The sequence below is a fragment of the Lipotes vexillifer genome, unplaced genomic scaffold, assembly GCF_000442215.2.
Source record: "Lipotes vexillifer unplaced genomic scaffold, Lipotes_vexillifer_v1.1 scaffold428, whole genome shotgun sequence".
In the NCBI taxonomy this organism is placed as follows: Eukaryota; Metazoa; Chordata; class Mammalia; order Artiodactyla; family Lipotidae; genus Lipotes; species Lipotes vexillifer.
In genome coordinates, this window is record NW_006781879.1 from 100701 (window position 1) to 128432 (window position 27732).

Below are 27732 nucleotides of genomic sequence, written 5' to 3' on the forward strand. Positions count from 1 at the left end.
TCTCATAGGCCTTTGCTTCCTCTGGTGCCTTTCAATTGTAGTAGATTTTCTATCCAATATTGAGATTTGTCAACTCTATGGTTTGGTGCTTGGTTACCAAAGTCACACAACCTGACTAGTTCTGGTCCTTGAAGTTCAATCGCAGTTTCTTAGCAACAGATCTTGGAATTTCCCCAGCCTACAGCACACTGCTTCCACAGGCCTTAACCTCAAAGCAATTTGAAACAGTAGCTGAGCATGGGGAGGCACAAAGGACATGCCCCCAGGCTGCTGGACAGTGGGTGGTTCTTTATTGAGGGTGCAGGGAGAGTGCGGCCTTAAGGGGCCAGGAGCTCAGGGGCCCAAGCCCTTTTCCCATTTTGCCTTCCTTCTGTGGACTTTAGCAGGGGCAGAGAGTACAGCTGTATATCTTCTTGGATTGCTTTCTACTGAGAAAAAGCCTCCAAAGCAAAGCTGTTTTCTCCTTCTCTACTTTTAGCTGAGCCTCTACAAAGCTTGACTCTATCAGTAGTAATTTCCTGCAGGCCACAGAAAAGAAGTGACCAACACACCTGGCCCCTTGTTATTAGCAAGGCATGCCAGCTCCCCATTTCACTGGAGCCAGTCTTGACTCAGCCATTTCCACAGGTTGTCACATATTCCCCACACTTTCAGAAGCCCAACTCAAAGTGCTTTGAGCTAAAAGGAGACTTTATTGGCTAATGTAACTGATGTAACTGAAAAGTCTGGGGGAGGCCAACTGCATGACCTGACCCAGAGTTTTGAATGATGGCCTCAGACCCCTTTCTCTCTGTTTCTCCACTCCGCTTTCCCCTGGGGAGGCCTCATTTCTAGGTAGCTTCCGGCTACCAGCTTATCAACCTTACTAAGAAGGCGTACCCCTTCCTACCAGTAGTTCCAGAAAAATTCCTGGGGTTGCCTTCGTTCACCCAGCTTTGGTCCTGTGCCAGAAGGACTGCAATCACTGTGGGCGAGGGGGAGGATGGAGCATAAAGACCAGCCCGGACTGGGTCACCTGTGTGCAGCAGGCCACTCTTAGTCTGTGAGAGGGAAGGGTTGCTCCCCAAAGAACAAGCAGGGAGTTTTGCCTGATGAAGCGGGAATGTTCACTGGGCCAACCAAAGCAACAGGCCCACACAAGGATTTGACAAGAGTGTTTGGGAGCAGACAATGAAATTAAGAAAGTTAATTGTCATTCCTAGGCCTTTGGAGTGGTGATGCACTGCTCAGCAGAAAGATAATGTGTGCCACAAATGCAAGCTACATAGTAAAAAGATACATATGTTTTCCGTATATATATACGGAAAGAGGTGAAATGATAATTTTAATAGCATCTTATTTAGTAATACTTTATAAAGCTGAAACAGCATCATTTTAACATGTAATCAATATAAAAATTATTCATGAGCTCTTTCAGCCTTTTTCATGCTAAGTTTTGAAATCCAGTGTGTGTTTTACACGGACAGCACGTGTCAGATTGGATGAGCTGCCTGTGGCTCATGGCTTCTTAGGGAACAGAACAAGTTCAGCTGATAAGTTGTTACTTCAGTTTCTATGTCATGGGGAGTTGTTTTGAAATTGTGAATCTCATTAGAAGCATCCGCCCTGAAATGAGCCTAAATGCACATTGTCATGTGGGTGTCTAGTTGGTACCACCCCTGTCTGAACACCCTTCACACCCATGCAGTCAGTACTCAACAGTTACTTATCTAATAATTACCTGGCTTCTCTCCTGGACTCTACGCACTAGGAACCAAGGGACTCTTATCTGTCTTGCTTACCTCTGTTCCCTTCGCCCAGAGCCCAGTACATAAAAGACATGAAGTGCATATTTTTATATGAAAAATCAGATTAAAAACTTGGGTGAGAGCTTCTTGTTTGCCCAGTTTGATGACCAAATGGGGAAAGTAATCCTAGTTGAAACCCAGGATTGAGTGTTTGTGGTATTTGTTATTCTGATGAATGAGCATTTGTAGTCTGTGACCAGTTGTGTTACTATTCAATCACCCTTTCTTTCATTGAATATATATATATATATATATATATAGAGAGAGAGAGAGAGAGAGAGAGAGAGAGAGAGAGAGAGTGTGTGTGTGTGTGTGTGTGTTTGTGTGTGTGACTGAATACCTACAGAAACCCAGGCTCTGTACCAAGCCCTGGGTATACAAAGATAAATGGGAAGCAGTCCTGCCTTAAAGGAAATGAGAAACAGTTAAGTAAAATAACTCTTACATCCAGCAAGTGTTATGATACCAATAAACACAGAGTGTTTGGGGAGCACAAGGAAGGGGGTTCAACCCAGGTCAGAGATGGAGACAGAAGCAGAGGTTTGCTGGGGAAAAGTGAATTTAAGTCCCATGATGCCTGCGGTATTCTTAGTCTCCAGCCCCATGCCTGGCACGTCTGTTGAATCAATGAGTAAATGAACAAAGTGGCTCCAGAGCCTAACCCTGAAGGATGGTTGGATTTGTCCATCTGAGCCCAGGTGGCGAGAGCTCCGCCTCCGGAGCCAGAGCCCCGGCTGGAGGGAACTGAGACCCTGAGTGAAATGGAGGGGGCCAGCGGGGGCTGGCGCGAGCCTGTGGCGTTCGGCTTCACTTATGATCGTCCACATGACCAGCGACCAACGACTGTACTCTCTTATTCCAGGCAAAGCGCAGGCTGGAGCTAGGAGAAAGCGGTCAGCAGTACCTCTCAGATGGTTTAAAAACCCCCAAGGGCAAAGGAAGAGCTGCGCTCCGAAGTCCAGATAGTCCAAAAAGTAAGGATTCCATCATCTCTTCCTGTCTTGGGTGTGAGCTTCCCAACTTTCAGAGCTTGTGGCTGAAGGGATGCCAAGGTGTGGATAATTTTGGCATGTTTGGTTCTTTTTCATTTCTGCCTGTGCCTATCCAAAAAATAAATATGATGTCTGCAGACACCCAGTGAGAGGTTTACAGAGTCACTCCGATACCTGAATACTGACTGCAGGGGAGGCCTCTTTTGATGTGTGCAGTTTCATTTTTCAACTCAGAATACAAGCTCTTTGGCACTGTTCCATAGTCAAATCTAACTTTAACTTTCCTTCATGGACCTTACTTCAGGGACCAGGGCTAGCTGGGTGTAGGTGATGTCTATGCCAGCCTAAATCTCTAGTTCAGCATATGGCAGCGTAGGAATTGATTGAGACCAGTAAATTGCAGCTAGTTTCCATTTCCATCAAGCACAATCGTTGTTTCTTTTGGGGGAGAGAGAAAAGTAGGTTGGAAATAGCTAAATAGTCCTTTACATCTTTGGCATTTAATGCAAAGGGGAAATTAATTTAGACTTTGTCCTCTCCTATCCTGTAGTGTATGAATTAGTCAATCCACAAATTGTGTGTCGTACTCAGTTAAACCCTTGACCTGTGCACCTATAAGAGAATAAATGCAATATTAAATGAGGACAGTTCATTCCAGAGGGATGGGGAGACTGGATTGAATGACTTTTCCAGGTATTCTTCATCTACATTATTTGAAAAGTTGGTGAACAAGTTATATACACACAGAGAGCCTGGAGTCTGAAAGGGCAGTTAGGATGGGTCTGTCTGGGTCCCATCATCAAATGCTGGAGAGGTTCATAGCCAGACCCCATCAAATTAGGCTCCACATGTGCTGATCCCATGAGGCTACAGCACTTTTTCATTCATTCAACAGATACTTTTGAGCACCTACTATGTGTGAGATGCTTCACTAGACCCCAGGGAGTAGGGTAAGCCGAAGTAGAAACTACTGAGAAATTCACAGTAAAACGCTTTAATCAAACAGGAGTTTTTACTGTCCCTTCCTTTTCTAATAAAGCAATTTCATAGCTTTCCATAACTCACCAAAAACATCAGCGACAACAGCTTTGCTTCCAACACTAATACCTGGGCTGCTGGGGGAATGGGGGCTTGCTTGACTGCAAAGAAACCCTTCATTTCTTTACCTTTCCCCCTATCCCCCCCACCCGCTCGGCTTTTGTTTTTCTTTAAGCTCCAAAATCTCCCTCAGAAAAAACACGGTATGATACATCACTTGGTCTGCTCACCAAGAAGTTCATTCAGCTACTGAGCCAATCACCTGATGGGGTCTTGGATTTGAACAAGGCAGCAGAGGTGCTGAAGGTGCAAAAAAGAAGGATTTATGACATCACCAATGTACTGGAAGGCATCCACCTCATTAAGAAGAAGTCTAAAAACAACGTGCAGTGGATGTGAGTATGAGTCACGGCGCCCGCAATTCACTGGCTCTGGGGTCCTTGCAAACTGCAGAGGGGTTTCTCCCAGGCCCAACTTTCACGCCCATGCCCACATTTCATTCCTTTTCTCTCCTACTTCTCTCTCCTTCTCTCTTCCCTCCTCAACTCCTTAGCCAGAAGTTCAAAATCTCTTTACAAAGAGACCTTCTGTTTAGATGCTGTCAGAGATAAAAGGGTTTATATTCAATTAGCCTCAAGCAAGGGGATCCTGGGATTAAATGGAGCCCTGCATCTGTAAAGTAAAACGCTGTTCATCTGTCACCGTGATATCTACGTGTGTGCTCACATGTGTAATCTAATAGATGCTTACACAGGTCTGTGGCTTGTCTCTGATAGGAGTTTAGAAACTATCTGTGGCTGTGTATCAACACATCTGTGTGTACGCACAGTTGTCAGGTATCTTTATTGATGGTTCTCATTGCCGATTAACTCACTTTCTGTGTAAATTAAGTCAAGGTTCCTTCTGGAAAACCGGGATGATAATACTTGTCATCTACACACCCACATGTATGATTAAATGTATGATAATGTCGTTTGTGAATTATGGACAGAGCATCTGAAGGAACAGAGCATCAGAAGGAACTATGAAAGCATTATTGGAAGGAATAAATCTGTTATGGGTTGGCTTTGAAAAAAATATTACTTCAAACATGATAAAATTTTGGAATTTTATGACAATTCAGTGACCCATTTTAGCCTGTGGTTGAGACAGACCAGTTGGGAACTGGTTTTTGTTCTTGCACCCAGCACATATACCTGTTTTCTTCACCTCCTTTTCCTTTTTAGTTGTTGGTATAAGACCCTCAGAAATTACCTAGGTCTTTCATGCTTTTTTTTTGGATGACGTTTGGTTGAATTTTGAACCATTCCATCTTTTTCTTCAAATTTTTCTATCTTGCTATGTCTTCCTATCCTTTTTCCCCTGTTTCTTTTCCCCCCGCTGGGAGGCATGTGGCAGGAAGGAGCCGCCTCCTTTTGCCCTTTGAATTTGAGTCTTCTGAAGAAACAGTCTCCTCTGGAGGAAAGAAACCTGAAAATAGCAGTGTTTTTTCACTTAATTTCTATAGTGTGAAAAGTGAAGGACTTTATGTATGGAAAAATATGTATAAACATTCTAATTTTAACACTTGGCTAACAAACAGTGTGACCTCCTGCATCAAGAGGGGACATTTACCCAAAGGACCATTTCTCCTAGCCCTCCTTTTCGCCCTCTCCCCTTTGGCCTATCGAGCAGCCATGCAGAGTCTGTGTTTGGGTTTCCAGGGGCTGCAGTCTGTCTGAGGACGGGGGCATGCTGGCCCAGTGTCAAGGCCTGTCTAAAGAAGTGACCGAGCTCAGTCAGGAAGAGAAGAAATTAGATGAACTGATCCAAAGCTGCACCCTGGACCTCAAACTGTTAACCGAGGATTCAGAGAATCAAAGATATCCTTTGTGCCACCTGTTTGGCGGGGGTTAGTGCCTTCTAGACTATTTCCAGAGTTGATGATCTGACTTTTATGCACAAGGTAGAATTTTACTCGTTTCATACAAGTAAGCGTGCGTGTGTGTGTGTGTATGTGTGTGTTCAGTATTTATGGAATGATAGTCATTAGACTGCATCCTATCGTATCTCTTTTTTTTTTTTTTTTTTTTTTCCGGTACGCGGGCCTCTCACTGCTGTGGCCTCTCCCATTGCGGAGCACAGGCTCCAGGCGCGCAGGCTCAGCGGCCATGGCTCACGGGCCCAGCCGCTCCGCGGCATGTGGGATCTTCCCGGACCGGGGCACGAACCCGTGTCCCCTGCATCGGCAGGTGGACTCTCAACCACTGCTCCACCAGGGAAGCCCAGGCAACACTATTAATGAGATATGTAAGGTGTCAGTATTCATATTAATGATAACAGCAGATTCATCTTGGGCTGCCCAGGTTTTAGGTGGGTGTTAGCTGTCACTGTTGGGGTTCTCGTATTCTGTTTTCTTTTCATCACATATTGGGGGCAATTGGAATTTGTTGAATCTGTAATTGAACTGTAGTTGAAGGAATTGAAAGAGTATAGAAGAATGGTTCTATAATTTTTAAAGCACGTTATGCTGAATCACGACACCAAAAACTGATTTCAGAAACACCTCAAGGCCTAAGAAATCTCAGCTTATCCATTCATCCACAAACATTAGTCCTTGGAAGTGAAAATATAAAAAGCCAACTCTTGTTCTTAACTGGCTGACGATCTGTTGACCACCTGAGGAAAACTTACTGTTCATCACCTCACTTCAGACCATAGAGGAGAGAGATTACTCCATCATGCTGACGAGAAGATTTTGCAATTTTCTCAGTTATTAGTAGAAAACAAAACCAGTATTTTAAATAATCCCATGTCTGATTTTAGTTCCCCATTTATCTTCGTTAGACAGAAAATAAAATGTGACCTGCCTGGTTTCGTCTAGTGTCTCATCTCTAGTAGGCTTTCCCTTGGAGTTATGGGGACACTTATCTTCCAATTTAAGCAGTTTTTTTGAAACTCTGATTGTTCATTTCCTGTTGGCCAAAGGATTAACCTTGTCAGCTGATGATTAGTGAGCTGGAGAAGAGGTGTGATGATTGGACACCGCCCCATCCCCCCTCCCCGTGGTGGCCAGAGTGGGCTTACACTGGAAAAAATAAAAGTAGCTCTAGTTGGGCTGCTTCTTACATTGTTTACTCGGGAGCCCCTTCGGGGAGGAGATGTGGCTGTTACATGTGATTGGCAGCTTATAGCCTTGTCACCTACATTAGCTTTCTCTGGTGCCTTTGTTGCAGAAAATGAAAGCTTCCTTGCAGGGGGCTGCTAACCCAAGAAGCAAATTCAGGGGGGAGCCACAATGGAAGCACTTTTAAGTTTGTGAGATTAGAGAATATGTTTGCACAATTTATTTCAATTTGCCATCCAGTTCCGAATTTGGTACAGCTTGTTCACAAATGTGTTGAAATTTTCCTTCCTGCAGCATGTTGGGTAATTGTAGATGAGGTTTTATTTTAATAAGTGGTTGTCGAATAGCTTTTTGACAGTGGGCTGTGGAGTAAGTACCTAGTTATCAGTTTCCCCACTGTTCTCAGTAAAAATTCGTAACTGTCAAGTCTTCTATAAAGACAGCAATTGGCTTCCTTGATGAAACAGATGATGACCTAAAACCCAGAATCCTGCGTGAGCTGTCCTGTCAAGCTCAACACTGAAATAGCTGTTGTCTGAACTACTGAGACTTACAGATGATAGTTTGTGATAGATGCCCCTAAATGTACATGCAGATTTTGGGTGAATGTGCTTTTTTTCTGGACAGCAGGTTCATAGCTTCCTTCAATTTCTAATGAAAAGCTACTAATCTAAGGGAAATCATTTCCTCTAGGCCTTCTAAGTCCTATTTCTGTACTTAACATGTTAGATCACAGACTCTATTCACTACATTACCTCTGGAAATGCCTTTGTTGGGTTGTGATTTGCTGTTTTATCCTAGGCATTTTTTGTAAGTTAATATGAAAAGCAACTGGCTAAAGACATTGTATGTTAATTATGGTACTCCATGCCCCTTATAAAAGAAAGCTATGCAACCTATTCTCTTGTAGAACCAAGTCAAAGCCTGTCTCTCTAAGCAAGCTAGCATGAATATTTTATCGTAAAATAAGTACCATGTTCTTTCGTAATATCCTCTTAGGTTTAACTGTCAGGGCACTTTAAAGAATTGTTCAGTGCTCGGAAGTAACTACCAAGAGTACTGAAATATTATTTTACTCTCTTTTCCTAAATCATTTAGGTTGCAGATCATCTGGAAGCTGCTTTCCTCCTTGTGAACACTGAAATATTGTAGTTAATAATATCATACAAAGGGTAATTTTTCTAACAGAGGAGTAATGACACTCTTATCAGTAGGCAATATATAATCACAACCAGCCCAGGTACACTTAAGAAAACAAGCTCTCTGCCTGAGCAGTACTCGGAGTTCTTCCACTGATACATAGATTTCATTCATTCATCTGGGTGGCTGCTGACACTTTTTAATAATCAAGTAGCAGATAGAAGTTACCGGTGTTTCAACAAAATTAGGGTTAATAGGGCTTAAATTTTTTCTGTGAATTGGGATCTGCCATCATTCAATTTGAGTGGCAGAGTACTTCTTTGGAGTTCATGCAATACCTGTGCTCCAGAGGAACCTGGTTTGAAAATCCCTGACCAAATTGGGTTTCAGTTTTCTTTTGAGAGTTTATTTTAACGATTCTGTTTCTGTGTTTACGTTAGTATCTTAAGTAGCCATGAACTTAGAAATGGAAAGAAAAAAGCTAGACACTTCTTTTGTTGTTTAGAATAACAACCAGAAAAGAAGATTCATGGAAGATCCCATATATTTAAAGATCTAGAAGGAGAGACAGATATATTCTTCCAAGAAATAAAATACTTAAAAATTTTTCCATGCATCTATTTTGTTATCTTCATAATGGTTACATCCGAGACGATTAGTTGGAAGATTTCCTTAACACTCATTACGTTAGCTTATGTTACATATCAAGATATTCGAAAAATTAGTGGCCTTAAAGACCAAACTGTTATAGTTGTGAAAGCCCCTCCAGAAACAAGACTTGAAGTGCCTGACCCAATAGAGGTAAGGAGATAACGTCTTTGTTCATCTGTAGAGATCTTTTTGGAATGCCTGGTGTTAAAGAATCATTGACTCCTGGTTAAAGTCTGTATTCTCCTAAAAGCCTGATAGTTCTTCCCCATCTGTTTTACTTAATCCTAACTTTAAAAACATTTCAACAGTTTGATATGTATTGAGTGTCCAAAAATTCTAATTTTAACATAGCAGGGCATTCAACTCAAAGTGGTATATGGGGCCCTGTCCCTCTTGTATTTTCTCTTTTTCATAATTTTTTATATGGTAGTTCTGATCCGTTTGAACCAGTGGGGAATTTTACGTTGATTACTCTGGATGTGGTCCCCACCATGGACAGATATAAAAGTTTTAAAGTAGCTCCCTAACTTATCTTAGGACATTTTAAGAATTTATCATTTATAAAACATTTACTTTTAAGAAATCAAATGGGACTTCGGGTTAATTGATAGACTAGAATATTGTAAGAAAATAAGGAGCATAGTTTTCCGATTGCTTTCAGGTATACTTTGATAACATAGGCCTAGACTACAACTATAAGATACAGAAATGTAGTAAAAGAATGTGTAGAAAATAAAAAGAGAATGAAATTTGCAAGCTCCCATCTAGGGTAGAGTTCTCACCTTAAATGATAATAATAGCTCTATGACCTAGATAAAGAAGAATTTTAAATATTAGTGTGCTGCATTCTCTCATTAAACTCAGTTCCTAGCACTTAAGAGTACTATTCCTCCAGTGGCTATTAAAGTTCAACATAAAAAAAAAACCCTACTGTTAACATGGGAATACTGTATTTGGAACACTTAAAAGACCTTCTAACAGTTTGCATAAAAGGAATATATATATATCTTTTAAATTCACCTCCTCTTGGCAAGGGTCAGCAAACTTTTTCTTTAAAGAGCCAGACAGTAAATGTTTTTGGCTGTGTGAGCCCTACAGTCTTTTGGGACTATTCAACTGCCCAGCTCTGCCATCATAGCATGAAAAAAAAAGAAAAGAAAAAAAAACAAAAATCAGCCAGAGGCTACACACAAACAGTGGGAATGGGCGTGACTCTGCCAATAAAACTTTATTTGCAAAGCCAGTTAGTGGACAGGATTGACCCTCGGGCTGCAGTTTGTGGACCCCTGCTCTAGAGGATGACAGTCATTGATTGAGGTGGACTACCAGTAGAGAAACAAAAGGAACCATGAAAATTACCATTACTTTCCATTTTTTGATGAAAATTACTATAGCTCTCATTTCCAAAAGAACTTCCAGTTTGAACTTCTCTCACTTCTTCTGTTCATAGAGCCTACAAATACATTTGGCAAGTACCCAAGGACCCATTGAGGTTTATTTGTGTCCAGAAGAGACTGAAACACACAGTCCAATGAAAACAAACAACCAAGACCACAATGGGAATATCTCTAAACCCACTTCCAAAGGTAAAAATTCCACTTTTGTCATTTGGAAACTATGTTAAACATGAATGTGGCTAGAAGGATCCTGTATCAGAATCACAGGTCTAGGCAAGAAACAAAAATTTCTGTCATTAATGTTATTAAGGTAACATTTTTTTAAAAAGGCATCTGAATAGTTTGCAGAAGAAAATACTGATCTTCTTCGGGGCAAATGGCTCCTCCACCCACTTAATGGAGCCCCTACAGGCTTTTGCCATCAGCAGAAACCATTTCTTTACAGTGTTTTGGAAAACCAGCGGAAGTGAGGAGTGAAGCTGTAAGCTGTCTGCGTGAATCACCAGCTACACTTGGCCGCACACCTCTGGGTGATACTGCAGAGATCATTAGAGAGGGAACTGAAAGAAGTTAGGAGAGAAGAGCCTTTTGCCAAAGAAGTTTTATCCTAATTTCCCCCGCAATGTGATGGGGAGAGAATAAGGGAGGGAAACCCCAGGAAAATAAATCTAATGCATCCCTCCACTGTCCACACAGCAAGAGAAGCTTTTTGCAGTCTTTTTGTTTTTTTCAGATTGGAGATATGCATTTAATTTTCTTCTACTACATCCCAATATAGGAGCAAGAATAGGAATGATTTAAGTGATCAGGTCTGACTTAATAGTGAGGGGGAGAAAAAAATGCTACGTTAAATGGTAAAACAAAAGACCACTTTTTTTTTCCCCACCCTAGAACTTCAAAGTGGATGTGTCTTTTTATTTGTATTTTTAGAAGTATCTTTAATAAGCTAGTTGTTCAAAAAAAGACTAAGTTAAAATTGGTGATCTCTACTAAGGAGCCAACTTTTCAGTCTGTAGGTTTTGTTTTCTTCTGTTTTTCTTTACAGAATGACTAACTGATAGCAGGACAGTTTTTAGCTTGTTAGCCTCTGATCTTTGAAGCTATGTGTATTCTTGTTTGCTAACCGTTGGTATTTTAAAAGATGAGTGAGTAGACAAGAACACAGCAAGGCTTACCAGAGTCACTGCTCACAGAGCGTGTTAGCATGAGGTGATCTATACTGTAATGTCATCTAATTGCCCTTAGCAAAGAGTGCATGCTTTTATAACAGCAACACGTACATGCTTCCCCAAAATTAATTTGATTGTTGCCTAACTTATTTTCTTGTTTCCACCAACTTTTTCCTTTCAGACTTGGCTTCAACCAACTCAGGACATACTGATTGCTCGATTTCTATGGCAAACCTTTCTCCTTTGGCCTCCCCAGCCAACCTTTTACAGCAGACTGAGGACCAAATTCCTTCCAACCTAGAAGGACCATTTGTGAACTTACTGCCCCCCCTGCTCCAAGAAGACTATCTCCTAAGCCTTGGGGAGGAGGAAGGCATCAGCGATCTCTTTGATGCTTACGATTTGGAAAAGCTCCCGCTGGTGGAAGACTTTATGTGTAGCTGATTATGCTTTGTGTGGACTTCCCTTATAAACCGATATTTTTTTATTATGAAACCGAACATCTGTCATGCAGTGTTGTCCCTTCCTACCTTCTTCCTCCAAGATAGTATCATGAAGTAAACTACAAACTTCAGAACAAAGCTGACATTTTAATGAAAAAAAAAAAAAAATGTCTAAACGCACAGTTGCAGGCTCCCTTGGGAAAGCCCTGCCTTGCCCCAGGCTCCAAAATCTCCTGGATGAGTCAGCAAGTGAGAAAACGTGCAATCAGGTGTCTCTCACCCGTCCTTTTCCTCCCTCCCTCCTGGATTGGCTTGCTGTGCCTGACGGATGGGCTGTAGACTGGGGTCTGGCCACCTGGCCCACTCGCAAACAGCAATCTTCCTTAATAGCATTTCAAGCCGTGCCTTCTTCGCAGAATGCATGTCTTTGGGGTCTGCTAATTGGGAATGGAACTGCAGGAACTGTAAACTTGAAGTCATGCAAAAGTATGAAATGGATTTCTTCAGCTCTTCTTAGGAATATTTAAATTACTGTCATAATTCAGTTTAAGCTATGGACCGCATGTCCCACTAGGAGGTCAAGAGATCCTCCACAGCCTTTCAGATGAAGAAACTGTTTTCAAGTATTTGTCACAGATACAGAAGAATAGTTGAGTTCTGCCCCTCTGAGCTGTTGTGGATTTTTCCTGTCTCCATAAACCACTTCCACTCCCCTGCCCCCGATGTATTTGTAAGTTTGAAGTTGATTTGTAGCAAATGCCTACTTTGGAGTTCTTTGTGGATTATTTTAGATTTTTTTTTTTTAAGCTGCCATTTAAGCATTCCTGTGGCACCCATCACCATTTCAATTTAATTGTTTACTTTGAAGCAGTTTTTGCTAATTCAAATTATTTAAGCAGAGGTAGGTAGAGAACCTCTGTTGATCAGAGCATCTAAACGTGTGTGATCTAAGGTTTAACAGCCTCTGCAAGAAGCTTTGCCCCATCTTGCTTCCTTTCCCAGGAGGGAGCGCTTGGAGCCAGTGGAGCTCGCTGACAGGGGCGGCCCATCTGGAAGGAGAACCAGGTCAGATGACACAGCAGCCCCAAGGAGCAGCAGGTGTGGATCCCTCCGTCCTTGGGCTTCCCGGGCCCCCGTGACCGGGGAAAGGGCTCTCTTATACTGCACTCAGGGAGACCACTTCTCAGGATGGGGTCAGATGGAGAGGCCTCTGGGGAGAAAGACATCCCCCATTGTGAGTAGGGTTCTATCAGTGGCATTTACTTCCGCTGGTGAGAACAGCTCCCATTCCCCTCCCGCTACGAAGGAGTGAGCTGGACCAAGGGAAGTCAGGGATGTAGAAAAAGCAGGACGGGATGCCAGGGCATCTTCCCCTTAACTCTTCAGGAATGGTGTCCCAAGTTGGAGGCTTCGTGACAGCTGCAAATCCTACCAGTTCTGTCCAAGAATGGCTTTCCCATTGGCCAGGGGGAGATGGCCCTCTCCCGCTGGGAATGTGGCAGAGTACCTCACATCCATTCCTTGGATGCTAAAGACTGTGGGAATGAGGGAGTCATCTAAAAAACAAACCTCAACACAAAGAACAGTTAAATTGAAATGCTATGTGCCCAACACAGCGGTAGGCACATAGTAAGGCACTCGATTCACGTGTTCAATTGAATGGCAAATATATCCCTTAGGAAAAACACAAAACAAAACCGTGAAAGCCCTAGCCGGGTTAGTCTAGGTAGATTTCCACAATATGCAAAGTGGTGGTCGGGTCAAAACAATGACACCAGCACTTTAAACTATTTGTGTAGGTATGCATGGGTGTATGTTTGAGAAGAAAAACAAAGGTGCAGATCATCCTCCCTTTTCTTCTGCCTCCATCCCCACCCCCGTCGTCCCCTCATACACACACTGGACTTGGTCCGAGATGAAGCATTGGGGGGGGGGGGGGGGGGGTGTGATGAATTGGGGATTGGGATTGACATGTATGCACTGATGTGTATAAAACTGATGACTAATAAAAACTATGCGGCCATAAAAAAGAAGGAAATTCTGCCATTTTAGACAACATGGATGACCCCTCCGGGAATTATGCTAAATGAAATGATAGATAAAGACAAACCCTGTATGATCTCACATATATGTACAGGATCTTAAAAAACCAAATTCACAGGAACAGATTGGTGGTTGCCAGAGGCAGGGGGGGGGGGGTGGGGGGGAAGGGGGAGCTTTGTGTCAAGTGCCTACTGGAAATGCACTGTGGGGTGTTTTCCTGTGTGGGAAACCATTTATGCCAAGCTTTTCCCCATTTCCCATATTTATCTCATCTGGTTATAGCTGCCTCCGCTTCCAGCTTTGTGTAATTCTCTTTGCCAGCTGCACAAAAGCTGATTTTTTCCCAAAGTCTAAAGACTGAGCTCACCTGACTAGGTGTTTGTGTGTTTGGTTGAATTTCTCGTTAAACCTTTTCGTAACGTGACGCCGTATTTATTGTTTTAAAAATGAAAGGAATCCTAATAAGTCTTACAAGTTCCTTAATGCATAAGGTTTTCCCAGTTAATGGGCTTAACTGGTGTACATTAATTAGACGTCCATACTGTATTCTGTTTGCATTATTAGTCATTTTATTTTTTACATAGTATCTGGCACACAAAGTGGGTTAGTACTACAGTATTTGTGTTACTTTAAGTACTGAGTATGCAGGTTTCCTGGTACCATTGAGTTGCTGCTATTAAAGCTCACACATGAAATGGCTAAAAGTTACAAGTGTGCGTATTATGACTGCGTGAGCCTTAGAAAGTAAACTGTATAAAGAGCAACACATGAGCTGTCAAACAGTGTTAGGTGTGTGTTTATATGTACAGATTTGTGCGTAGCAATGGTTTTATTTAAGTTGATACGCAGCCTACTCATATTTTCATTATCTAGCAATTTTGTACAAAAATAGCAATTAATTTGTAAACACTGCCAGAATATTTTCTAGCTGGTTTGTAATTTTTTAAGAGTGTTATTTTGTGTTTGTTTTTGTTGTTGTTGTGTTCTTGTGTTCATTTTTGTTGTAAGTGTAGATCTGTAAATACAATTGCAGTATTTAAAGCTTTAGCTTTCAGGAAAAAGAAAGTAAGAACTCAGCGTGTGCATGACAACTCGTGTGTACAAGAGGAGGGATTTGAAGGAAGATGCCTTGCAGAGTGAGTCGGGTGGCAATTGTCAGATTGTGGGAATTTCTTTTCCTATGGGGTACGTGATTTTGTCAAAAGTAAGTATTTCTCCCAAAATTGGGAGCAGGCAAACTACTAATCAGTTTAGCTTTGTGTTGTATGCTAGTTAAAAGAAGAAAATATGTAATATAATGTAAAAAAAAAAAAAAAAAACCTTTTATGATGGATTTTGTAAATAGATTTGTTACAGGGTAACCTGTTCTCTAGCTGTGATCTTACCACTTCAAATGGGTGTAATTTGAATAAATTTTGTATGGTAAAGGATCAATAAAATGATTTTTTTTTAAAGAGTTTAGACTTGGGGATGGATTTTCTTACTATTGTCTTATGCTCCTACATTAATTTTATTTTTAAAGACACGCTTAGCAAGTTAAGGGGAACGTTTGAACAAAAACTCAAAACATCGTATGTCTTACCATTTAGTTGGGATTTGGGGAACATTAAGCAAAAAATTTTTTGAGCACCTGTGTTATGCTTGCCACTCTGGGAAGCAGAAGAACTTGCCATGTCTCTGATCACTTGGCAGAAACCACTACCAGGTATGGAGGATTTTTACACTGAGAAAGTGACAAGTCAAGTTTTATTCCTCATAAGGAGTATGAAGCCAGTAGATTCTATTTCTCAAGATTGGTAATTACCTTCCTCGTTCTAGATTCTGTATTTCTTATAATGCCACCTGTGAACAACTTCGGATTTTTTTTGACTGCCATGTCACTCCTAACTCAGAGCTCATCATGTAAAAACTTCAAAATGTATATCGTATACACACACAGACACACAATCAATACACAAGAGTTAATGTACAAAAAAGAAACATTCCCTGCCGCCCCCCCCCGCCGCCCCCGTCTATTCACCCCAGAGGTAACCACTATTTTCATTTTTCCTGTGTGTATCCTTCTGGTCTAGGTGTTTTCTAGGCATATATAAACACGTGTTTATATGCAGTTTTTAACATAAATCGTACTTAATACATATATGTTGATGTTTAGCTTTTTTTTTTTTTTCCACTAAATAGCATCTTGGACATCTTTCCATGTTTGTACTTAGAGATCATGTTCTTTCCCTTCAAAGGCTGCATAGCATTCCAGTGATTAAAATTTTATTTAATAATTTATTTACCTAGCTAGTTTCCTGTTTGAAGATATTTTTGAAATAGAAAATATGTTTTATTGAATGCTTATACTATGCCAGGTACTATTTTTTTTAATATGGTAAAATACACATAGCATAAAATTTACCATTAGTGACATTTAATACATGAACCATGTTGTGCAATGATCACCACTCTGGTTCCAGAACATTTTCATCATCCAAAAAGGAAACCGCACACCCATTAAGCAGCCACCCCCCATCCTCTTCTAGTCCCAGCCCCTGACAACCACTAATCTGTTTTCTGTCCCTACGGATTTGCCTATTTTGGTTATTTCCTATAAATGGAATCATACAGTATGTGACCTTTCTGCTTTTTTTCACTTATCATTATGTCCTCAAGGTTCATTCATGTGGAAGCATGTTATCAGTACCTCCTTCCTTTTTATGCCTGACTAATATCCCGTTGCATGGATATAACCACATTTCCATTATCTGTCCATCAGCTGATAGACATTTGGGTTGTTTCCACTTTTTGGCTATTGGAACGCCAGGTACTATTTTAAGTGCTCTGTGGTTTTTCACAGCACACGTCACTAGCTAATCCTATATACGTTAGCACTCCTCTTCTAGAATGTGAGCTCAATGAGGAGAGGTACTTTGTATTGCTCACTATTGTGCCCCCGGTTCCTAAAATAGTGCCTGGCACATAATAAGCACCTAATACATATCTAAATGAATTATTTGTATTTAGCAGATGAGTCTGAGGTTTAAGAATGTTAATTAAAAGGCAACACAGTGATATAATGAGCTCAAAGGCTTTCTTACCTCATTTTGTACCTTGTACTGGACTTTTTTTTTTTTTTTCACATTTTTGCGTTTTATTTTTAGTTCTGCTTGGAGTCCTGTTTTCCCAGAGTTGGAGCACCTGACTTCTGTCATCCAGCATAACTGCTGTCATATCCAGGAGTGTGCACCTTTGGTCAGCAGGTATTCTATAGTCAAGCCAGTGATGAAAGTTGAACAAAGTGATACAAAAATGGATCCCTTCTTCCAGGTAGACTACTGAAGGTGGAGGTGGGGTGTAGGAGCTAGCAAATAAAACAAGAATTGTCCATACACAGTTGAAAAATGCAGACACGATGAATTTGAATCAGTTGTGTAGAGCTGATCTTTTCAAAAGGTGAATATATGACTAGGATGTGTAAACAGTTTATAATTCAGAAACTTACCTGAGTATTGTTTTAAAATGGGCTCACTCTACTCTGGGGAGAATTTAGAAATCAGTCTGTAATATTGAGATAGAAAATAAAACCATTATTAAAAAGTTAATTGTATTCACTCATTTAATGTCCATTAAGAGAAATATCAATAGTTGTTCATTTATTCATTCGGTCACTCTTTGAATGAGCATAAAGTGATTACTATATGCCAGACACTGTTGTAGGTGCTGGAGTGCAAATAAAAAAAGACGTAGATCCTATTAGCAAGAGGAAGCTTATAGTCTAGTGGGGAGAGGAACAAGTTTTAGCTAGGAGAAGTAAGTTCTGAGGGCCAGGTCTTAAGTGATTTTTCCTTCCAAAGCCACATTTGGAAGACTTGGAAGGATAGATGGTTAGAGGCAGAAATGGAAATGAAGATGTAGACTTTCTGCTGGAGAGCTTTACGAAGCAGGAAAGCTTCTGATCCAGGGTGATTAGAGACCTGTGCATCTGGATGCAGGAGGGCTTTTGCAGAAGACTGCCCAGGTAGGCACAACTCAAACGTGAATAAGCCAATGGATTCATTTTCTAGGATCTAGGGAGCTGGGGAGCCTCAATCCAAAATACCATTGCGGTGCGCGGGCTTCTCATTGCAATGGTATTTCTGTTAACTTCTGATTGACTCCTAGCTCATTAATTCTAAGTAGCCAGGGCAGGGATTCTCATTCTTATCCCAAGGCATGACCTATCATTTAATCTCATTTTCCTTCACGGTATCCGGGTTGTAGTAGCCCCTGCTCGCCACCACTAGAGAAAGCCCACACAGCAACAAAGATCCAACGCAGCCAAAAATTAATTAATTAATTTTAAAAAATTAAATATATTTATTTATTAAATTATTATTTATTAATAAATAATATTATTGTTTATATTATTTATTAATAATATTATTTGTTTATTAAAATATATTTTTAAAAAAATTTTAAGAAATACCATTAATAGCAGGAAGTTGCAGTTATCCACAGAATGCAAAGAGCAAGGTTTTCATTGTGCCCTTAAATCTGGGACTTGAAGACTGAAAGACAAACAGGACAATTTCTTAAAATACTCTGGAATGTTTATAACACTAGAAATTACTACTATGCTTTGTTGTGTGAAGAGTACTGTCAAAAAGTCCTGGAGTTCCTTATGCTGGGGGATCTGGGAAGTGCTGTGGCAAACAGAAGGGACAAAGTCCTATGTCATCATGTGCTTTAGAAACAGCACCGGAAACTCCTACATGTGGAGCTTCTGTTGGGCTGTTTTAGGACTTGAGTATATACCATATAATAGAAAAGACAGAGTTAGTACCTAGGGGAAAGGGAGGATGCATGTGGTTTCTCTTTCCTACATCAGTTTCAGTGGCTGACTGCACCCAAGTCAGGAATACAGGAACATGGGCATTAGAACCATTTTTTAATTTAATTTAACCAGGGAATTCAGATAAACAAAGCACAAACATTAATCAAGGCCCAGTGTTTTTCAACTCAGACAAAGCCATGTCAACTGGTAATGACCATAGAATCACAGAATTTGAGTTGGAAGGCAACCTTATCCCTAACGAGGAGCTGGTTTCATCATGTGACAATTCAGCGATCACGTTTTGTTCATCAAGAAAACAATCTCCAGAATCCTAGTCCAGTGCCCTTTCTGTGATATCTATAAGGTCTGCTAGTTCCCCTCCTCAAACAGGCACATAGGAAACTGCCTCTTCCCAGTTTTAGTCTTGGAACCACAGCCTGGATGACATGGTTAATTCGTCCTTCTAAATTAACATAAGCCTGCAAGATCTGTGTCCATATTATGCACTGGCACTGTAACTTCTACTCTCCCCCACCATGTTTCATGGGTGGATGCTATCATTATTCTCTGTGTCTCTGTGCACAGTAACAAATTGGGAGAGATGGAAACCATTGGAAGGCCAAGTTGGAGGACTTCTCAGTGGTTCTTTTGTCCTCAGTCTTTGACAAAAATGGATTTGCTCTGTTTAAACAGGGGAAGAATCAAATTGGCAACAGCTCCTAAATAGGATGTTCCGTCTCCACCTTGAAAGACTTAGACCTCTCTTCCTGTACAGGCTACTTTTCAGCTTTAGAAGCCTTTAAGACAGTTTTTCTGCATCATCAAATTCAGGGGCAGTTGCCTCAGCTGAAGCCTAAACTATACTGTGTCTCTCTCATCCTTGAACAGCCCTTAGCATTGTACAAGGCTTTACAGTTTACAAAGTATTTTTGTTTGCCTTGTCTCTGCATCTAAAGCCATTCGTAACTGATGGCAACAGCTGCAGAAGTAGCTGATCAACTGGAAAATGACAAACAGTATGTGGGCAGTGATATAAACAAAGGATGAAAAGAATTTAGCTTTAAGCCATACTCTGGAGACCAAGGAGCAAGAAAGAACACTGAAATTCTACAGGAGAGACCTGAAATAATGACGTCAGTAAATAAAAATTAAACCATGGCAATAAAGAGAGCATGTTTAAATGGGTTAGGGATGGGAATAGAGGTTGTATGTGCTTAGAAATGGGAGGAGACAGAACAAGACCCAAGATGCTTGAAAAGAGCCACAGCTAAATCCTGTCCTTGGCAAGAAACCAAAGAACGGCTGTTCCTTTCATCAAAGAGAAGGTACCATCACCATTGGTTCAAAGTTTGGTTATCTATCAAGGGAATAAAGTGGGTACTAAAGACAGGGGCAGGCATAGGGGTGTAATGAAGGAAAGGAGACGATAGAAAGTGTGGAAATAATTCCCTTACCTGGTCCTGGGAAGGAGATAAACCAGCAACTGGGGGGAAAAATTAGTTATAAGTGAAGAAGGAATTGGGTAAGACTCCAGCTCTGGCAATATGGCTGATTAGATGGCCAGGAGACCCTCTTGTTACAAAAAACCTAGATTGCACAGAGAAAAAAAAAAAAAACCTTTTTAATCTTTATTGTATTGCTGAGATTACAGGGAATTCCTGAGGGCCAGAAGAATAACAAAGAAAACTGAGCTGAAAAGAAAGGTTGAAGAGCCTGTAAATGGGAAAGACAGGTAAACCTTAGGTTGAAACCAATTTCATTTCTAATACTGTTACTGGAATTGAGAAAAAAAAGTCTCAGGCCAACAAAGAAATAGTGAAGTACTGAACCTAAGACTCAGATTAAACCAGAGAAATTGGATGAAGGCTCTAGTGCTCCAGGTCAGAGTCATCTGGCGTTCAGCAGAGCAAACACATATCCTTTCTGGACAAGACCTCCTTAACGTAGCACCACAGACTGTATCTACCAAATACAAGATCACAGTCACAGATCAACAAATATATAAGGAAACAAACCAGCATTAATAGCAGAAGCAGGAAACGTCAGATTTAGACCTCAAAGAATTCAAATAATGGAACTATCAGATACAGTATATAAAATAAACATGTATGAAATGCTTAAAGAAATAAAAGATGGTAACACAGAACGAGTGGGGTCAAGAAGAGATGATCAAAACCTGCTGCACAGATTAGAAATAGAATCAAATAAAATGTTAGAAATTAAAAATAAAATTGTCAAAGAAAAGGAAAAAATGATGGCTAAACCAGCAGATTAGATACAGCTAAAAAGATCATAATAAACTGGTGTGGTAAATCTGACAAAATTACCCAGAATGTAGCACAGAAAGAAAAGGAGATGGAAAATACAAATAAATTTTAAGGAAGAGGGAGCAGGGACTGAAAAAATAACTTTTTCTCTAAAAAATAATTTTTTCTCTAAAAAATCCAGATAATAAATATTTTAGGCATTGTGGCCATAAGGTCTCTGTCAAAACTATATACTTAACTCTGCCTCTGTAGTGTGAAAGCAGCCATAACCAGTCGGCAAATAAATGAGCGTGGCTGTGTTCCAATAAAAATTATGGATGCTAAAATTTGGTTTTCATGTAATTTTCACTTGTCATGAAATAATATTCTTCTTTTGACTTTCCCCAACCATTTTAAGAGTAAAAATTGTTCTTAGGTCACAGGTGGTACAAAAAGAGGTGGTTTCTGGTCCAACATGCGGAGGGTGGAAGTTGTCACGCCTGTCCTCACAACAAAGAAAAAAGCTGAACAATGTGAAAATCAACAACTCTCCTTAGATCTATGAGAGAATTGAGGTCCAGGATAAACTACCACCCTGAAAACTGGAGAAACGGCAAATCCAGAGAACCAGAGCTACCCAGAGCAGAAACGGCCACTGGAACCAGCAACTGGTATGAAAACCTCAAGGGTAACTGACTAGTTGTTGGGGTCTGGGTGTAGACTAGCTTGAGAAATGGAATCTCCGGAGGACCCATTCTTAGGACTCCTCACACCTTCACTAGTTTTCCCTCCAGGTGGGAAATAGGGAAACAGAGATGGGGAGCAAGGATTGGATTTTTTTTTTTTTTTTTTCTGTAAAGAGCCAGATAATAAATGTTTTAGGCATTGTGGGCCATCAGGAGAAGGACCTCAGGGTGAAGAGCTGAGAAAATCTCCCTCATGTTTCTGGTAGGGGGAGGGGAAAGTAACTGTTCTGAAATATGCTCAGACCATTCTGTTCTCCTTAATAAAGGCCTGTCTTCAAGGAAAACCGTTTTGCTAGAGCCTCCACCCCATGTGGATTCTGCCAGAGTCTACCTGATGTCGGGGAAAGGAAATACCCAATTCCAGCCCTGTCTAGCCTTCCTGTCCCATCTAAGGGGGGAAAAAAGCTGAGAAGCTTGTGAAGGTCACAGCCAGAGGCAATAAAAGACTGAGGTCTAATCATGGGATTACAGAACGCTTACCATTGTCCACACCTTACCACCACATTAATAGGGCTGTGTATAATCATAGGGGACTACAGTGAAAGAACTGCAAGCCTCAGACTCTTTTTAAAAAGAAGTTTCTAGAGCTTCCCTGGTGGCACAGTGGTTGAGAGTCCACCTGCCGATGCAGGGGCTACGGGTTCGTGCCCCGGTCCAGGAAGATCCCACGTGCCACGGAGCGGCTGGGCCCGTGAGCCGTGGCTGCTGAGCCTGCGCATCCAGAGCCTGTGCTCTGCAATGGGAGAGTCCACAACAGTGAGAGGCCCACGTACCGCAAAAAAAAATAATAATAATAAATTTTAAAAAAAAGGAGTTTCTAGTAAAACCCAAAGACAAGAGGAAGGGCAAAACAATGATGCTAGAGAAAATTTTAGCCACTGACACAACAGCTACAGCAAATAGTACACACAGCCTACCTCCTAGCCAGATAAACTTAAACCTCACACTAAAGGCCTATCTACCATAGTTCCTTTTACCCAATATATAATGTCTGAATTCCAGCCGGAAATTACAAAGCTGGGAATTCCCTGGCGGTCCAGTGGTTAGGACTTGGCACTTTTGCTGTGGGGGCCTGGGTTTGATCCCTGGTTGGGGAACTAAGGTCCTGAGTGCTGCAAGGTGCAGCCAAAAAGAAAAAAAAGAAAGAAAGAAATTACAAGGCACACTAAAAGGCAAAAGACAAAGTGAGGAGACAAAGCAAGCAACAGAACCGGACTCAGGTATGGTAGAGGTTTGAGAACTATGAGACTGAGAATTTAAAGTAACTGTGATTAAGATACTAAGGGCTCTAGTGGAAAAAACTGACTTCATGCAAGAACAGATGGGCAACGTAGGCAGACAGGTGGACACTCTAAGAGAGAATCAAAAGGAAAATACTAGAACTTAAAAACACAGAAACAGAAATGAAGACCATCTTTGATGGACTCATTAGTAGATTGGACATGGCCAAGGAAAGATTCAATAAGCTTGAAGATATGTCACTAGAAACTTCCTAAACTGAAAAACCAAGAGAAAAGAGAATGAAAATAAGACTATCCTAGAACAGTGAGGAAATTACAAAAGGTGTAATATGCACTTGATGGGAATACCAGAAGGAAAAGAAAGAATGAAACGGAAAAAAAACATTTACATAATAATGGCTGAGAATTTTCCAAAAGTAATGACAAACACCAAAACAGAGATCCAGGAAGCTCACCAGAAACCAAGGAGGATAAAAGGTCTAGGCCTAGGCAAAGCATATTCAAACTGCAGAAAGTCAAAGACAAAGAAGAAACCTTGAAAGAAGCTAGGGGTGGGGAGGACACCTTATCTATAAAGGAGCAAGGATAAGGATTACATTGGACTTCTCAGAAAAACCACGTAAGCAAGATGAGAGTGGAGTGAAATATTTAAAGTGCTAAAAGAAAAAAAAGACCAATCTATAATTCTATATCCAGAGAAATTATCCTTCAAAAATCAAAGAGAAATAAAAACTTTCTTAGAAAAAATAAACATTAAGGGGATTTGTTTCCAGCAGACCTGCCTTGCAAGATATGTTAAAACAAGTTATTCAGAGAGATGGAACATGACAGAGGTCAGAAACTCAGATCTACCTAAAGAAAGGGGATTTGTTAGAGAAGTAACAAATGAAGGTAAAGTAAAATATTTTATTTTTCTTACTCATAATTGAGCTAACAGATAATATATTGTTTGTTCAAAATAACAATGGCAACAATATGTTAGATGATCATAGCTTATGGATAAGTGAAATGAATGACAGAAATGTTATAAGGCATGGAAGAGAGGAATTGAGATACTGTTAGGAGATACCTGTACTGCATGTGAAGCAGAATAGTGCTATTTGAAAATAGACTTAGATTACTGCAAATTCTATGGCAACAACTAAAAGTTTTTTATAAAGAAGTATAATTGATATGATAAGAGAGGAGAAAAACAGAATCTCACAGAATACTCACTTAAAACCAGAGAAGAGAGAAAAAAAGTGGAAGAAAAAAAAGGGGGGGGCAACAAATAGACAACAGTAACAAATACGGTAGATATTGATCCAACTATTTTCAATAATCACTTTAAATATCAATGGTGTAAATACACCAGTGGAAAGCAGAAACTGTCAGAGTGAAATAAAAAACAGGAGCCAGGGCTTCCCTGGTGGCGCAGTGGTTGGGAGTCCGCCTGCCGATGCAGGGGACACGGGTTCGTGCCCCGGTCCGGGAAGATCCCACATGCCGCGGAGTGGCTGGGCCCGTGAGCCATGGCCGCTGAGCCTGCACGTCCGGAGCCTGTGCTCCACAACGGGAGAGGCCACAACAGTGAGAGGCCCGCATACCGCAAAAAAAAAAAACAAAAACAAAAACAAAAAAATAAAAAAATAAAAAAAATAAAAAACAGGAGCCAACTGTGTTATTTATAAGAAATCCACTTTAAATATAAAGACAGCTAGATTAAAAGTAAAGGAATGGAGAAAGATATACCATGCAAATACTAACCAAAACAAAGTGGAGTCGCTATATTAATTTCAGACAGAGCAATACCATTTGCATTAGTGCCAAAAAAAGCAAACACTTAGGCATAAACCTAATAAAATGTGTGAGATCTACATGAGGAAAACTATGAAGCTCTGAAGAAAGAAATCAAAGATCTGTATAAATGGAAAGCTATTTCATGTCCATAGATAGGAAGACTAAAAATTGTTAAGATATCAGTTCTCTCCAATTTGACCTACAGATTCAACCTAATCCTAATTAAAATCCCAGCAAGTTATTTTGTGGATATCAACAAAGAGATTGTAAATTTTATATGGAAAAAGGAAAAATCCCCAGCACAGCCAACATAAAACTGAAAAACAAAGTTGGAAGACACTCTACCGAACTTGAAGACTTAACTACAAAGCTATAGTGATCAAGTCAGCAGGACATTGGTAAAAGAACAGACAAATTGACCTGTGGAACAGAAAAGAGAGTCCAGAAATAGACCCACAAAAATATAGTCAACTGATCCTTGAGAAAGTAACAAAGACAATTCGATGGAGAAAGGACAGTCTTTTCAACAAATGGTGCTAGAACAACTGGACGCCCACATGCAAAAAAAAAAAAAAAAGAATCTAGACACAGCCTTTCCCTCTTTCACAAAACTTAACTCCAAATTAATTATAGGCCTAAATGTAAAACACAAATCCATAAAACTCCTACAAGATAGAATAGAAGAAAACCTAGGTCCCCTTTGGTTTGGTGATGACTTTGAGATACAACACCAAAAGCATGATCTGTGAAAACAATATTGATAAGTTGGACCCAGTTTGATATAATGGTACTGGTGCCTTATTCTTAAAATTATGTAGTGAGTTCACAGGTACTCATTTTATTATTAAGCATCAAAACTTACATTCATGCTGCACATAATTTTTTTTTAATGAATTTATTTATTTATTTATTTATTGGCTGCATCAGGTCTTCGTTGCTGCACACGGGCTTTCTCTAGTTGCAGTGAGTGGGGGCTACTCTTCATTGTGGTGCATGGGCTTCTCAGAGCAGTGGCTTCTCTTGTTGCAGAACACAGGCTCTAGGCGCGTGAGCTTCAGTAGTTGTGGCACACGGGCTCAACAGTTGTGGTTCGCAGGCTACAGAGCGAAGGCTCAGTAGTTGTGGCACACAAGCTTAGTTGCTCCATGGCATGTGGGATCTTCCCGGACCAAGGCTCGAACCCGTGTCCCCTGCATTGGCTGGCGGATTCTTAACCACTGCGCCACCAGGGAAGTCCACACACATAATATTTTTGTATGTAAAATTATTACACAATTTTTTTTTAAATTTTGAGGTTGGGTCTCAAAATGTCAGAAGGATAAAGGTAAGGGATTGGCAACTGGGATAACCAACTGGTCTTTAGAGTACCAAATGTGATAGATCATTACCTGATATATAGCTGACACACCGTAGATTGAGCTCATCTTTTTTTTCTGTGCTGTGCACTGCGATAAAGCCTTCTGATAGATACATAAAAATAGGGAATTGGGCAGAATTAAGAGAAAGGCAAAGCTTTACGATTCATTATTTTTTAAAAAAGCCAAGAGTTAAATCAGAAACAGAATATTTAGAAGAGAAGCAAGGAGACAGAGAAAACTAGAATTTTAAATTCATTATTTTTTTAAAAAGCCAAGAGTTAAATCAGAAACAATATTCAGAAGAGAAGCAAGGAGACAGAAGAAACTAGAATTTTACCTCAGCAGGACTATGGCATGCTTTGCTTAGCCCTTCTTTGAAGTGCTGATGTGTACAGAGTGCCAGGAACTGCCCTTGATAAAAACTGCTTTGCCTCCAGGCCCCTTGTCCAGCTGAGTTCAGTTACCTTTTCAAAGGCCCCAGGCACAACTTGCTTGTGGATAGGTGCCAACAGGGTAGAGGCCGGTGAGCGCAGGTAGAGGCCCGTGAGAGCAGGCAGAGCTGAGGGGCAGGAAGCACCACTGATACTGTGTTGTGTGCCCGCCCCTTTCGTAGTAATTTCATGAAAATAGCAGGCAAAAAACCAGAGTAAGAAAGGCCTTCTGAGCCATTCTTGCTGATTTATTCTTTCTTGCCTTTCTCACCTCCAAATTCCACAGCTTATATCGTATCATCTTTGCTTTCTCTTACTTCTTTCCTCCCTCGGGCCTGCTGTTTGTCAGGCCATCACAACCAGTGTGAACTTGACTTCGATGCACCTGCCCAGCATTGACCTCCTACCCCTAAGCCCAAATCCCCTCCTGCCACCTAGGGCTTGTATTTGGCATCTTAGACCTTACTATTCCAATTCTGGCTAACACAGCATGCATTAATGGAAGAGCAGAGACAATCAAACAATATTGTATTCATTATTTTCTGGAAATAACCATTTCTTTGGGCCTCTCCTCTTTTCTTTTTTCCCCATTTATTGTACTTTGGGGGAAATGCTACATAATCTATACATACTCTTTTCATCCTTTGTTTAGCTTTTTTTGTTTTTTTGCTTTCAAAAGAGATTTTTATTTATTATCAACATTTGGCTTGATACATGAAGGTCTAGAGGAAACCAAAAGTTATTTTTGACTTTTTCATTTCAGTGAATATCTTTCAAAAATCAGAAACCCTACTATAATTGAGTAAAGCCTTAAAGCAGGTTAAGATACAGGTGTGTGGATTTCTTCACTAAGGTCTCACGTTTCCTCCCAAGCAGTCAACCAATATTCATCATTATGCCCCAATTCCCTAGCCATCTCTCACATGTTCAATGTGGCCTCTTATACACACAAGTCCAGTGCAACCAATCCACACATAACACACACACCAAGTCTCCAAGTCAGCCACAATGCACACCCTCTCAACATTCATCTGGTTGCTAATCAAGGGCCATTCTTCTTGACACTGCCTACAATCTCTTTTTCCATTTCTCCCACAATACTCACTGCTCAAAAGAACAAAAGAAACAAGTTCCTTTTCCCTAACCGCAGACGAAACAGCTTCTTTAAGTCTATTCCACCCCAGCCCTCGCCCCCGCTTATCCTGTACCCTGCCTTTATTATTCAGAAAGCACAGGGCCTGGTAAAATCTCACTCACCTCATGCTATACGTACCAGCACCCAGCTACTGATGAACCCAGGGCAGAAGAGCATCAAAGTCCTGCACCGGCCGTATTCAGTCACCTCATCTGCCAGAGGCAGCTGCACA

General features: G+C 40.7%; 1 protein-coding gene across 1 annotated transcript in view; it reads left to right on the forward strand.

Annotated features, from left to right (window-relative positions):
- Positions 1-11775, forward strand: part of E2F3 (E2F transcription factor 3) — an 83263-nt gene extending 71488 nt beyond the window's left edge. Inside the window, exons 2-7 of the mRNA XM_007454852.1 lie at positions 2650-2761; positions 3993-4212; positions 5521-5679; positions 8750-8864; positions 10165-10300; positions 11462-11775. Of these exons, the coding sequence (XP_007454914.1) occupies positions 2650-2761; positions 3993-4212; positions 5521-5679; positions 8750-8864; positions 10165-10300; positions 11462-11724 (1005 nt within the window). The 3' untranslated portion in view covers positions 11725-11775. The remainder of the gene's footprint in view (positions 1-2649; positions 2762-3992; positions 4213-5520; positions 5680-8749; positions 8865-10164; positions 10301-11461) is intronic.
- The last annotated feature ends 15957 nt before the right edge of the window (positions 11776-27732 follow it).